The sequence below is a fragment of the Chionomys nivalis genome, chromosome 3 (genome assembly GCF_950005125.1).
Source record: "Chionomys nivalis chromosome 3, mChiNiv1.1, whole genome shotgun sequence".
Lineage (NCBI taxonomy): Eukaryota > Metazoa > Chordata > Mammalia > Rodentia > Cricetidae > Chionomys > Chionomys nivalis.
The window spans coordinates 37,663,561-37,677,689 of NC_080088.1; the positions used below are offsets into that span (position 1 = coordinate 37,663,561).

Here is a 14,129-nt window from a genome sequence, read left to right on the forward strand (position 1 = left end):
ATATAAATGAAGATAATTATTTCTTATAAAAGTTGATTTTACAACTTTTCTTATAGACTATTCTTAGGGCAATAATCATATGTGCAATGAAAAGTTCACTCATGATCCTGACAAGGATACAGAAACAAGGTCTCTGTTCCTAGGCTTTGGATGTAGAATTGAAACTAGCTTGGCTTTCTCTCATTGCCAATTATACTTTATTTCCCAGAAGCATTTAACAATTGGCCCCCAGAATATTAATTATTTAGTCAAAAAAACTTTCAGATATATTTGCAAAATAAAGCAATGAAGATAATTTACCAGATTTGGGGGATTTTGTAGCACAATGCTGATATGTAACATAATACAGAAAACAAGATCACTTAGGTTTTTTAAACTAAATTAAATTTGTTTTGATTAGTGTTGGTTGTAAAATGTGCCTTAACAAAAGAAGAAGAATGGGAAGTAAGAGAAGGACGAGCAGGAGAAGGAGAAGAAGAAGGGGGAGGGGAAGGAGGGAGGAGGAGGAGAAAAAGAGGAGGAGGAGGAAGAGGAAGAAGAAGAAGAAGAGGAGGAGGAGGAGAAGAAGAAGAAGAAAAAGAAGAAGAAGAAGAAGAAGAAGAAGAAGAAGAAGAAGAAGAAGAAGAAGAAGAAGAAGAAGAAGAAGAAGAGGAGGAGGAGGAGGAGGAGGAGGAGGAGGAGGAGGAGGAGGAGGAGGAGGAGGAGGAGGAGGAGGAGGAGGAGGAAGAGGAGGAGGAGGAGGAAGAGGAGGAGGAGGAGGAGGAAAGAGGAAGAAAGAAGGGAATATCTGGAAAAAAACTCCATTGGAATAAAAGCATAAGCAGAGTTATTATTCAAAGGAAACACAAATGATAATGAAAACACTTATTTCTTCATTCTAAGGCAATTTTATTGACACAAAGCCCTCAGTCTCTTGTGATATTTCTGCCATCTCTAATATAATATATCATATTATATTATTATAATATTAATTTAACACTGATCTATTATTAATTGATGCAGATTTTATTATCTACTTTGCCTTCTTCTGACAGGAAGTCTCATACATTTCAGGCTAGCATTTACTCACTATGTGGTTAACGATGACGCTGAACTTCTGATATCCTGCCTCCAGATCATGAGTTCTACCATGACAAGCATGGGCCATCATACCTAATTTGTGAGGCTTTGAGGGTGGAGTCTACAACTTCATGCACGGTAAGCGCTCATCCTCTCAATGGAGCTATATTGTGTACTTCTTCTATGATCCTTTTCAAAAATTTCTTCCTCTAAAACAACACATAATAACTATCTTCTCATAGTGCATAGTAATTTATTTAAATGTGTTTTAAGGAACTCAAAAAAATGAACTATTTAAGGACAATAAACAAAATCTGGATACACAACTTTGCGTGATATATTCATACACAAACAGAAATATAATCCTTTCCAACTTTAAGTACCAGCATGATTCTTAAAGCAGTCCTGTAAATTTCAAAAATGTTGACTCTTTAGAGTAAAGAAAACCACAAAAATACAGGAGCTCTTTATTTCAGGGACAGCAGGTAAAATTTGCATAGGAAAATATTCTGTTGTACCAATTAATATTAACAGTTAATAATAATAATAATAAGGGAATTGATTGATTCACAGTCACAACATTACATCTTTCTCACTAGTCAACAGAGAAGCTGAAGATGACTGAGGACAACTACTCCTTGTCAACAGAGTTCATCCTGCTGGGATTCTCAGATCACCCAGAACTAAAGACCCTTCTATTCCTGGTATTCTTAGCCATCTATCTGGTCACCATGGTTGGGAATCTCGGGCTGGTGGTCTTAATCTACATGGAACACCATCTTCACACACCCATGTACATCTTTCTGGGAAACTTGGCTCTCATGGATTCCTGCTGCTCCTGTGCCATCACTCCCAAGATGCTAGAGAACTTCTTTTCTGTGGACAGAATGATTTCTCTCTATGAATGTATGGCACAGTTTTATTTTCTCTGTCTTGCCGAAACTACAGATTGCTTTCTTCTGGCAGCAATGGCCTATGATCGCTATGTGGCCATATGCAACCCACTGCAGTACCACACCATGATGTCCAAGGAGCTCTGCCTTCAAATGACCACAGGAGCATACATAGCAGGAAACCTGCATTCCATAATTCACATAGGGTTCTTGTTTAGGTTAACTTTCTGTAGGTCTCATGTAATCAAGCACTTTTTTTGTGATGTCCTTCCATTATATAGACTCTCTTGTGTTGACCCTTATATCAATGAATTGATGATACTCATTTTTTCAGGATCTGTTCAAATCTTTTCCATTACTATAGTCCTGATATCTTATTTCTATATCCTTTCTACTATATTCACAATGAAGTCAAAAGAGGGAAGAAGCAAAGCCTTATCTACTTGTGCTTCCCACTTTCTGTCTGTGTCAATATTTTATGGTTCTCTTCTCTACATGTATATTCGACCAAGTTCAGTAAATGAAGGAGATAAAGATATACCTGTTGCTATTTTTTATACTCTAGTAATCCCATTATTAAACCCTTTTATTTACAGTTTGAGAAATAAGGAAGTAATAAATGTGATTAAAAGAACCATGAAGAAGAGATGATTTTGTAGTGTTGCGAAACAACTATCTTCTCCCCTGGACAATTTATTTCCACTGGATACTATCATTCTCCAAAATTACATATATATAATATACATACATATATATATATATAGTAAAAAATGACACAAAGGAAAAACGTTACTGCATTAGACTGTTTGAATCAAATTATTTTGAAAAGCAATATTCTGCTAAAATTTTCTCCTAATATCTGAGGAACTGGAACCAAATCAAAATTTTAGGATTATTCATGAAGGTGACAGGTTTTGATATATTTAATAAATTTAAAGAATAAAATTTAGAATATATATGCTATTTTCCATATTATTTCTTGATCCCAAAGCATAATTATCACAATCTCAGGAAGAGTTGAAGTTCTCAAATACAAATTCTTTTTTCTATAAAACCATTGATGAACATTAACTTCACGTTAATATGACCTTAGATATTTCAGATACTATGTATGAACATTCATCCTAACTGGTCTATCATTAAGAGCATTTCATATTTGTTATGTACAATTTTACTCTTATTCTATAAAGTAGATTATTTGTATTCTGGAGTTTAAGATGATGCTCTTTATAACGAAATTCCTAAGGACTTTATTTTTCTGTTATTCTGTATTTGTTTATCAACATAGCATTCAATTTATTAAACATAATCATTAACAAAAGTTTTCTGCTGTGATCACTGATTTGCTTTTGTGGTTAAGACAACAAAAACTGATACTAAAAAAACTATTGGCACATTCATAGCATATGTACAAGATAATGATACGATGTTCAAGTAATTCATAAGGTAGGAAATTTGTGAATTGATTTAAACCATAGTATTAAGTCATCAAACAATTTTGCAAATATAAAAAAATAACTTATTGTAAACATCATATCTGCCGGTCAGTATGTGAGACTTTCCATATATACTACAGACCAGGTAATTAGTTATTTTTTAGTGTTTTTCTTGAATAAAAAATTCATACACTTGTAAACAATGGATGGCTTGTCCAAGCTCAACCCAGCAAGCACAGAAACATTTGGGATCTGAGTCAATACTGCATTTTCCCCATGTGTTATAGTTTTAGCAAATGGAAGTTATATTGCCTCTAATGGCTATTGAATAACATCAGAATTAAACTGTACCTTAAAGAAGAAAATAGATCATATTTGCAATGAAACAGAAGTTAGAGTAGAATCTGTGTTTATGAAAATGAATATGGCAGTGGGAGGAGAATTTTGAAAAACAGTGGGAAATGTCAAACATTGGTGATATTTGGGGCAAAGGGTGGAAGTAGACTAGGTTACTGAGAGCCACAAATGGCTTCCTCTGGACCTAAACTCGATTAGAAAGATCAGCTCTGTCTTCCTAAAAGCAAGCAGAGATGATTGTATCTGTCAGGAAACTGATGTAAAATTAGATTTAACTGGAAAAAAATTGGAATAAGACAAACTTCAAGAATTCACATATTGGGAGATAAAAGTAGAACTTGACAATAGTCAAAGAAAGAAAATATGGGGCTGGAGAGATGACTCAGAGCTTAAGAGCACTGACTGCTCTTCCAGAGGTCCTGAGTTCAATTCCCAGCAACCACATGGTGGCTCACAGCCATCTGTAGTGAGATCTGGTGCCCTCTTCTGGCCAGCAAGCATACAGACAGACAGAACACTGTATACATAATAAATAAATAAATAAATAAATAAATAAATAAATAAATCTTTAAAAAAAAGAAAGAAAATGAGTACTTACAGATAAATAGCATGTTATATGAAAGTAAATCAAATATTGCCATTGTAGAATAATAAAATGAAGTCTCCTTTCTATTTCTGACTAAACTTCCCAAAGTTGCGTTCCCAGAATAGTTCCCTGCATATCTGAGCATTCAGTAATCCAAAGTGCTTTCAATATAGATTTCTTAATTAATGTGAAACATTTATTATTATGAATTCTTTTTATCTTTTATTTTAAATTATCACATGAGGAACAGTTATAGGAATAACCACATACACAAAAGCTTGAAGTGCACTACCAAGAAGAGGAAGAGGATTAGATCCTCTTTGGATCAGATTCACAGTTCACACTATTTTCTTCTTTCATTTTTGAGATTAATATAATTTTTTATTTCCCCCTTCCCATTACTATCTGCAAACCTTCATATATACCTCTCACTGCACTCTTTTAAATTCAAGACATAATTTTAATTGTTGTTATATGCATAAGTATTTGTATACATGCATGTGTGTGTATGTATGTATGTGTGTATTCCTAAATATAACCAGCTTGATCTGTATAATGTTACATGTATTACGGTTTTAAGACTGACCACCAGTATTGGATAACATTAGTATGATCTTCTTAATCAAAATTAAATCCACTTATTTTCCTTCTGTTTCTTAATCTTTACAGAATGTTTATTATACATATCTGTATCACATATGCCTAAACTGTTGCAATGCAAGAAGCATATACTACTGAAGCTGATCTGTCTTTGATTGCATTCAGAGCAGTATTGTATTTTTAAAAGGCATTAAATCTTTAATTACTCTGTAGATGAGTTTCTCCACTGCTGACAGGAAATGAGTGAAATAAATTTGATATTCTGGTCTGTGGGCAGTCCCTTTAGGGTGCTTCCTTATGGCAAAGGATTACCTTACCCTTGCTGATACACATTAATTAATCCAATGCCAGCTTTTGCTATGCCTTCTGTGTAATCTAAAAAGACTCAGTCCTTCCGTTTGAAAACACTTCTGCTACACCTAGCCTTTATGGACCATGAGGAAGGAAAGAAACAATACTTATGTGTTGTAGGAAATCCTACAGCCAGTGCCTTTACATTACCCACCCACTTGGGCATGGCCTATTATACTCTTTATGCTGAGATAAAGCACATCTGGCCTCTTTTCCAGCTGCTGGGTTCAGTTGCTGTTCTTCATGCCAGCAGAGGATATTGATTTGTCTAGACCCAAGAGCATGGAAGATCTTTCCATCTTTTGTTGTCTTCTTAAATTTCTATATTCAATGATTTAATCTTGTCACCAGGTCTTCCAGTTGTTTGGTTAGAGATACTCCAAGATATTTTATGTTATTTGTGGCTATTGTAAATGATATTTCTCTGTTTTCTTTCTCAGCCCATTTATCATATGCATAAAGAAGGACTACTGATTTTTTCAAGTTAATCTTACATCCTGCTATATTACTGAAGGTGGTTATGAGTTGTAGGAGTTCATTGGTAGAATATTGAGCTGAATCAGAAGGGCTACAATGTCAAGTCTGATGTCTGGAGCCTTGGCATCACTATGATTGAGATGGCCATTCTGCGATTCCCTTATGAGTCTTGGGGGACACCGTTTCAGCAGCTGAAGCCGGTAGTGGAGGAACCATCCCCACAGCTCCCAGCTGACCAGTTCTCCCCTGAGTTTGTGGACTTCACTAGCCAGTGCCTAAGGAAGAACCCTGCGGAGCGCATGAGCTACCTGGAGCTGATGGAACACCCTTTCTTCACCTTGTACAAAACGAAGAAGACGGACATTGCTGCCTTTGTGAAGGAGATCCTGGGAGAGGATTCATAGAGACTGGCCCAGGCCCAGGACCCCATTGGCCTGCCAGCATCCCATACCCCTCTGCTGGGGCAGCACTTCCCTACAGCCATAAGCTACTGCCATTCTGGTCCTGGGCATTCCAGGAGGAATTGAGGGGGTTGTTCCTGTCTGGCTCGGCAACTAGCTCTTCCAATTGCCAAAGAATCAGACCTCAGGGGGGCTCCTAGCCAGGCCCATATGGGCCCCACAGTGCCTCTGCTGTCGCTGCTCCCAGAGTCTCAGGCCTCCAACCAAAGGATGAATTTGGAGAGGTCCCCACCTGCAGATGCTACTGCCTCTTGAAGAGGAGGCAGCTGGTGCTTCTGTGGACAGGCCATAGCCTTGGTTCTGTCCTGGATGCTACCCAGGTTGTATATATATTTTAAATTACAACTGAATGGACTGTACACTGACCTGGATCAGGGACATCTCTATCCTGTCTCGGGTGCTGAGGACACACTATGGGGATGAGCCATGTGGATCCCCTAAAGACTTTCCTGGCCTTCACCCAGCACTGGCCAGTGGTCTCTTGGGGGGTCCACTGACGTAGCCCCTAGCCTCCACCTCTAATGGTATCTGCCTTTATTTTTAAACGTTATCCTCGTTGCCTTCTGCTTTATGGGTGTCGCTGGTTTTTCTTGCATGGTTTGAAGCTGGTCACTTAACCCTAGGTACCAGCAATATCACAGCTACCCCTGTGCTCAGACTGGAGTCTACAGGATGGCTCAAGCTCTTTGCACAAGGCCACCGGGGAAGCCATACCAACTCTCCAAGTGTGACCAGCTCATTGGAGCTAATAGGTTTACTTTGGTGGTGTTTAAAAAAAAAAAAAAAAAAAGGAAGAAAATATATTTTTGTGAAGAAAGGCCTGCCTATCCCAGCCTTTCTCTGGGCAGGAACCTATTGCTGTTCTAATTAAAAAAACAAACCAAAAAAAAAAAAAAAAAAAAAAGAACACAATGTCTGTTGAAGGAGCTGCAGGCTGCTTCCTGCCGCCCGGCTCCCAGCCACCAGCTAGCTTTACCCGAAATAATTACACAGAAGCTGTATTCTTTTAAACACTGCCTGGCCCATTAGCTCTAGCCTCTTACTAGTTAACTCTCACATTTTGACTAACCCATTTCTAATAATCTGTGTGGCTTACCGGGAAGGATTCTAGCCTACGTCCATCTTGGTCTGGAGCTTCATTGCATCTGGCCTGGAGAGGAGCAGCATGGCGTCTGCCTAACTTCCCTTCTTCCCAGCATTCTGTTCTGTTTACTCCACCCACCTATGTTCTAACCTATCAGGTCAGGCAGTTTCTTTATTAATTAACCAATGAAATCAACAAATTGATATATGACACTCCCACATCAAATGTCCACATTCCCAAGAGGCAGGGTGGATAGCTTTTGATCAATCAATGGATGTTTATCATCATTAAAGGGGGGGGGGTTGGTTACAAATTGTTACTAGTCATGGTCAGAGAAAAAGATAAACAAAGGAGATTAGAGACAGGGATCTCTTTCTGAAGGGAAAAGGGAAGAATGTAGTATAGAAATGATGGCACGCAGGCAAGTCCGGGCGGCAGAGGCACCGGCGTGCAGGCAGGCCCGGGTGGCGGAGGCACCGGCAGTCAGGCTCGGCAGGCAGGCCTAGGCGGCGGAAGCACCGGCGCGCAGGCAGGCCCAGGTGGCGGAGGCACCGGCAGGCAGGCCTAGGCGGCGGAAGCAACGGCGCGCAGGCAGGCCCGGGCAGCGGAGGCACCAGCACGCAGGCAAGTCCTGGCGGCAGAGGCACCGGCGTGCAGGCAGGCCCGGGTGGCGGAGGCATCGGCAGTCAGGCCCGGCAGGCAGGCCTAGGCAGCGGAAGCACCGGCGCACAGACAGGCCCGGGCGGCAGAGGCACCAGCACGCAGGCAAGTCCGGGCGGCAGAGGCACCGGCGTGCAGGCAGGCCCGGGTGGCGGAGGCACCGACAGTCAGGCCCGGCAGGCAGGCCTAGGCGGCGGAAGCAACGGCGCGCAGGCAGGCCCAGGTGGCGTAGGCACCGGCAGGCAGGCCTAGGCGGCGGAAACACCGGCGCACAGACAATTCCGGGCGGCGGAGGCACCGGCAGGCAGGCCCGGGCGGCGGAGGCACTGAATACAGGATAGTGCGGGCAAGAAACAGTGAAGCCTGCACTGAGAACAGATTGCCCCGCTACAATTAAATCAAACCCAATAGATAGCATCGGTAAGAGGAGATGGGCAGACGCCAAGGCAAGAATTCACCCAACAATCTGAAAAACAACATGAAAACACCAGAACCCAATGATCTTACAACACAAGGACTTGAACACCCTATCACAGGAGAAGAGGAAAAAACTGACTTTTTGAAAGCAATAGAGTCCCTTAAACAACATGTAAAAAACGCCCTCATAGAAGTGGATGAGAAGTATAAGAAAAAGTTTGAAGAAATGAGTAAATACGTAAATGATACCCTGGGAAGCCAAGAAAAAACGATCAAACAGGTAATGGAAACAGTCCAAGAATTGAAAACTGAAATGGAATCAAGGAAGAAAACACAAACTGAGGACCAGCTGGATATGGCAAATATAGGTCAACGAGCAGAGACTACAGAAACAAGCATAATCAATAGAATACAAGAGATAGAAGAAAGAATCTCAGATTCTGAAGACAACATAGAGAAAATAAACGGACTGATCAAAGAAAACACCAAAACCAACAAATTCTCATCACAAAACATTCAGGAAATATGGGACACAATAAAAAGACCAAACCTAAGAATAATAGGGATAGAAGAAGGAGAAGAGGCACAGCTCAAAGGTCCAGAAAACATTTTTAACAAAATTATGGAAGAAAACTTCCCCAACATAAAGAAAGTTATTCCTTTGAATATTCAAGAAGCATACAGAACACCAAACAGACTGGATCAAAAAAAAACGTCCCCTCGCCATATAATAATCAAAACACAAAATATACAGATTAAAGAAAGAATATTAAGAGCTGCAAAGGAAAAAGGCCAAGTAACTTATAAAGGTAAACCGATCAGACTTACACCTGACTTCTCTATGGAAACCATGAAAGCCAGAAGGTCCTGGATAGAGGTACTACAGAAACTAAGAGACCATGGATGCAAACCCAAACTACTATACCCAGCCAAGCTATCGTTCACTATCAATGGAGAAAACAAGACATTCCAGGATAAGAACAAATTTAAACAATACGTTGCCACAAATCCAGCCCTACAGAAAGTAATAGAAGGAAAATCACAACCCAAGGAATCCAACATTGCCAACACTGCCTACAATAACCCAGGCATCTAGCGACCCTTCAACAGCACAACTCAAAGAAGGGAGACACACAAACTCTTCTACCAAAAGCAGTAAGAATAACCGGAGTTAACAACCACTGGTCATTAATATCACTTAATATTAATGGTCTCAATTCACCAATAAAAAGGCACAGGCTAAGAGATTGGATACGAAAACAGGATCCAACAGTCTGCTGTTTGCAAGAAACTCATCTCAACCACAAAGACAGGCATCTACTCAGAGTAAAGGGTTGGGAAAAGGTTTTTCAAGCAAATGGTCCTAAGAAAAAAGCAGGTGTGGCCATACTAATTTCTAACAAAACTGACTTCAAACTAAAATCAATCAGAAGAGATCGAGAGGGACACTTTATACTCATAACAGGAACGATTCAGCAGGATGAAGTCTCAATCCTGAATATCTATGCCCCTAATATAAAAGCACCCACTTATGTAAAAGAAATATTGCTAAAACTCAAGGCAGACATCAAACCACACACACTAGTAGTAGGAGACTTCAACACACCTCTCTCACCAATGGACAGGTCAATCAGACAGAAAACTAATAGAGAATTAAGAGAATTGTTGGAGGTAATGAATCAAATGGACTTAACAGACATCTATAGAACACTCCACCCAAATAGGAAAGAATACACCTTCTTCTCTGCAGCTCATGGAACCTTCTCGAAAATTGACCACATACTTGGAAACAAAGGAAACCTCCACAGATACAAAAAAATATCAGTGTCCACCTGTGTCTTATCAGATCACCACGGATTAAAGTTAGAAACCACCAACAAAGCTACCCCCAGAAAGCTGGCAAACTCATGGAAACTGAACAGTCAACTACTGAACCACACCTGGGTCAAGGAAGAAATTAAGAAAGAAATTAAAGTCTTCCTTGAATTTAATGAAAACAAAGAGACAACATACTCAAACCTATGGGACACGATGAAAGCAGTGCTAAGAGGAAAGTTCATAGCACTAAGTGCCCACTTAAAGAAAACGGAGAAAGCATACATTGGGGACTTAACAGCACACCTGAAAGCTCTAGAAAAAAAAGAAGCAGACGCACCCAGGAGGAGTAGAAGACTGGAAATAATCAAACTGAAGGCAGAAATCAACAAAATAGAAACACAGAAAACAGTCCAAAGAATCAATGAAACAAAAAGTTGGTTCTTGGAGAAAATCAACAAGATTGACAAACCCCTATCCAAACTAATTAAACGACAGAGAGAGAACACGCAAATAAATAAGATCAGAAATGAAAAGGGGGACATAACCACAGACACAGAGGAAATTCAGAGAATCATTAGATCTTACTACAAAAGCCTGTATGCCACAAAACTGGAAAATGCAAAAGAAATGGACACTTTTTTAGATAAGTACCACATACCAAACCTAAACCAAGACCAGGTGAACGATCTAAATAGACCTGTTAGTCGCGAAGAATTAGAAACAGTTATCAAAAATCTCCCTTCCAAAAAAAGCCCAGGGCCAGATGGTTTCAATGCAGAATTCTACCAGAACTTCCAAGAAGAGCTAATACCTATACTTCTTAATGTATTTCACAATATAGAAACAGAAGAGTCATTGCCAAATTCCTTTTATGAAGCTACAGTTACCCTGATACCAAAACCACACAAAGACCCAACCAAGAAAGAGAATTACAGGCCTATCTCACTCATGAACATCGACGCAAAAATTCTCAATAAAATACTGGCAAACCGAATCCAAGAACACATTAGAAAAGTTATCCATTATGATCAAGTAGGCTTCATTCCAGAGATGCAGGGCTGGTTCAACATACGCAAATCTATCAATGTAATCAACCATATAAATAAACTGAAAGAAAAAAACCATATGATCATTTCATTAGATGCTGAAAAAGCATTCGACAAAATTCAACACTCCTTTATGATAAAGGTCTTGGAGAGATTAGGGATACAAGGGGCATACCTAAATATAATAAAAGCTATTTACAGCAAGCCGACAGCTAACATTAAATTAAATGGAGAAAAACTCAAAGCCATCCCACTAAAATCAGGAACACGACAAGGATGTCCACTCTCTCCATACCTCTTCAATATAGTGCTTGAAGTTCTAGCAATAGCAATAAGACAACATAAGGGGATCAAGGGGATCCGTATTGGAAAGGAAGAAGTTAAGCTTTCATTATTTGCAGATGATATGATAGTATACATAACCGACCCCAAAAACTCTACCAAAGAACTCCTACAGCTGATAAACACCTTTGGTAATGTGGCAGGATACAAAATCAACTCCAAAAAATCAGTTGCCTTCCTATACACTAAGGATAAGGAAGCAGAGAGGGAAATCAGAGAAGCATCACCTTTCACGATAGCCACAAATAGCATAAAATACCTTGGGGTAACTCTGACCAAGGAAGTGAAAGATCTATTTGGCAAGAACTTTAAGTCTTTGAAGAAAGAAATTGAAGAGGACACCAGAAAATGGAAGGACCTCCCTTGCTCTTGGATTGGGAGGATCAACATAGTAAAAATGGCAATTCTACCAAAAGCAATCTATAGATTCAACGCAATCCCCATCAAAATCCCATCAAAATTCTTCACAGATCTGGAGAAGACAATAATCAACTTTATATGGAAAAACAAAAAACCCAGGATAGCCAAAACAATCTTATACAATAAAGGATTGTCTGGAGGCATTACCATCCCTGACTTCAAACTCTATTACAGAGCTACAGTACTGAAAACGGCTTGGTACTGGCATAAAAACAGAGAAGTCGACCAATGGAATAGAATAGAAGACCCTGACTTTAGCCCACAAATCTATGAACACCTGATTTTCGATAAAGGAGCTAAAAGTATACAATGGAAAAAAGAGAGCATCTTCAACAAATTGTGCTGGCAAAACTGGAAGTCAATCTGTAGAAGAATGAAAATAGATCCATATATATCACCATGCACAAAACTCAAGTCCAAATGGATTAAAGACCTCAATATCAGTCCAAACACACTGAATCTGATAGAAGAGAAAGTGGGAAGTACTCTACAACACATGGGCACAGGAGAACACTTCCTACGTACAACCCCAGCAGCACAAACACTAAGGACATCATTGAATAAATGGGACCTCCTGAGACTGAGAAGCTTCTGTAAAGCAAAGGACACTGTCACTAAGACAGAAAGGCAACCCACTGACTGGGAGAAGATCTTCACCAACCCCGCAACTGACAAAGGTCTGATATCCAAAATATACAAAGAACTCAAGAAATTAGACCGTAAAAGGTTAATCAATCCAATTATAAAATGGGGCACTGAGCTGAACAGAGACTTTTCAACAGAAGAAGTTCAAATGGCCAAAAGTCACTTAAGATCATGCTCAACTTCCTTAGCAATCAGGGAAATGCAAATCAAGACAACATTAAGATACCATCTTACACCGGTCAGAATGGCTAAAATCAAAAACACCAATGATAGCCTCTGCTGGAGAGGTTGTGGAGAAAGGGGCACTCTCATCCATTGCTGGTGGGAATGCAAACTTGTGCAACCACTTTGGAAAGCAGTGTGGCGGTTTCTCAGGAAAGTCGGGTTCAACCTACCTCTTGACCCAGCAATACCACTATTGGGAATATACCCAAGAGATGCCCAAACATACAACAAAAGTATATGCTCAACTATGTTCATAGCAGCATTGTTTGTAATCGCCAGAACCTGGAAACAACCTAGATGTCCTTCAGTGGAAGAATGGATGAAGAAAGTATGGAATATATACATATTAGAGTACTACTCAGCAGTAAAAAACAATGACTTCTTGAATTTTGCATACAAATGGACGGAAATTGAAAACACTATCCTGAGTGAGGTAAGCCAGACCCAAAAAGAGGAACATGGGATGTACTCACTCATATTTGGTTTCTAGCCATAAATAAAGGACATTGAGACTATAATTCGTGACTCTAGAGAAGCTAAATAAGAAGGTGAACCCAAAGAAAAACATATAAGCATCCCCCCGAATATTAACCTTCATCAGGCGATGAAAGAAGACAGAGACAGAGACCAACATTGGAGCACTGGACTGAAGTCTCACGATCCAAAGGAGGAGCAGAAGGAGAGTGAGCACAAGCAAGGAACTCAGGACGGCGAGGGGTGCACCCACACACTGAGGCAATGGGGATGATCTATCAGGAACTCACCAAGGCCAGCTGGCCAGGGACTGAAAAAGCATGGGACAAAACCGGTCTCGCTGAACATAATGGACAATGAGGACTACTGAGAACTGAAGAACAATGGCAATGGGTTCTTGATCCTATTGCATGTAATGGCTTTGTGGGAGCCCAGGTAGTTTGGATGCTCACCTTAATAGACCTGGATGGAGGTGGGTGGTCCTTGGACCTCCCACAGGGCAGAGAAACCTGCTTGCTCTTTGGGCTGAGGAGGAAGGAAGAGTTGATTGGGGGAGGGGGAGGGAACGGGAGGTGGTGGCGGGGAAGAGGCAGAAATCTTTAATAATTAAATTAATTAATTAATAAAAAAAACAAAACAAAAAAAAAAAAAAAAGAAATGATGGCATATAAGACAGGATGGATTGTTGAGTTTACTTTTTAACAACTACTAGTCTCAAATATATTTCATTTGTATAAGTTTTTGTGTATTGATACACATTAATGGTTATTTTGTTTAA

General features: G+C 39.8%; 1 protein-coding gene across 1 annotated transcript; it reads left to right on the top strand.

Annotated features, from left to right (window-relative positions):
- The first annotated feature begins 1,676 nt into the window (after positions 1 to 1,676).
- Positions 1,677 to 2,603, top strand: LOC130871896 (olfactory receptor 5K3-like). Its single transcript, XM_057765592.1, has one exon. It carries the CDS (start codon positions 1,677 to 1,679, stop codon positions 2,601 to 2,603), a length of 927 nt encoding a protein of 308 aa, XP_057621575.1.
- Positions 2,604 to 14,129: the final 11,526 nt, after the last annotated feature.

What these genes read in the sequence shown, in the direction of transcription:
- LOC130871896 (XM_057765592.1), top strand. Translation starts at nt 1,677, where the DNA reads ATGACTGAGGACAACTACTCCTTGTCAACAGAGTTCATCCTGCTGGGA.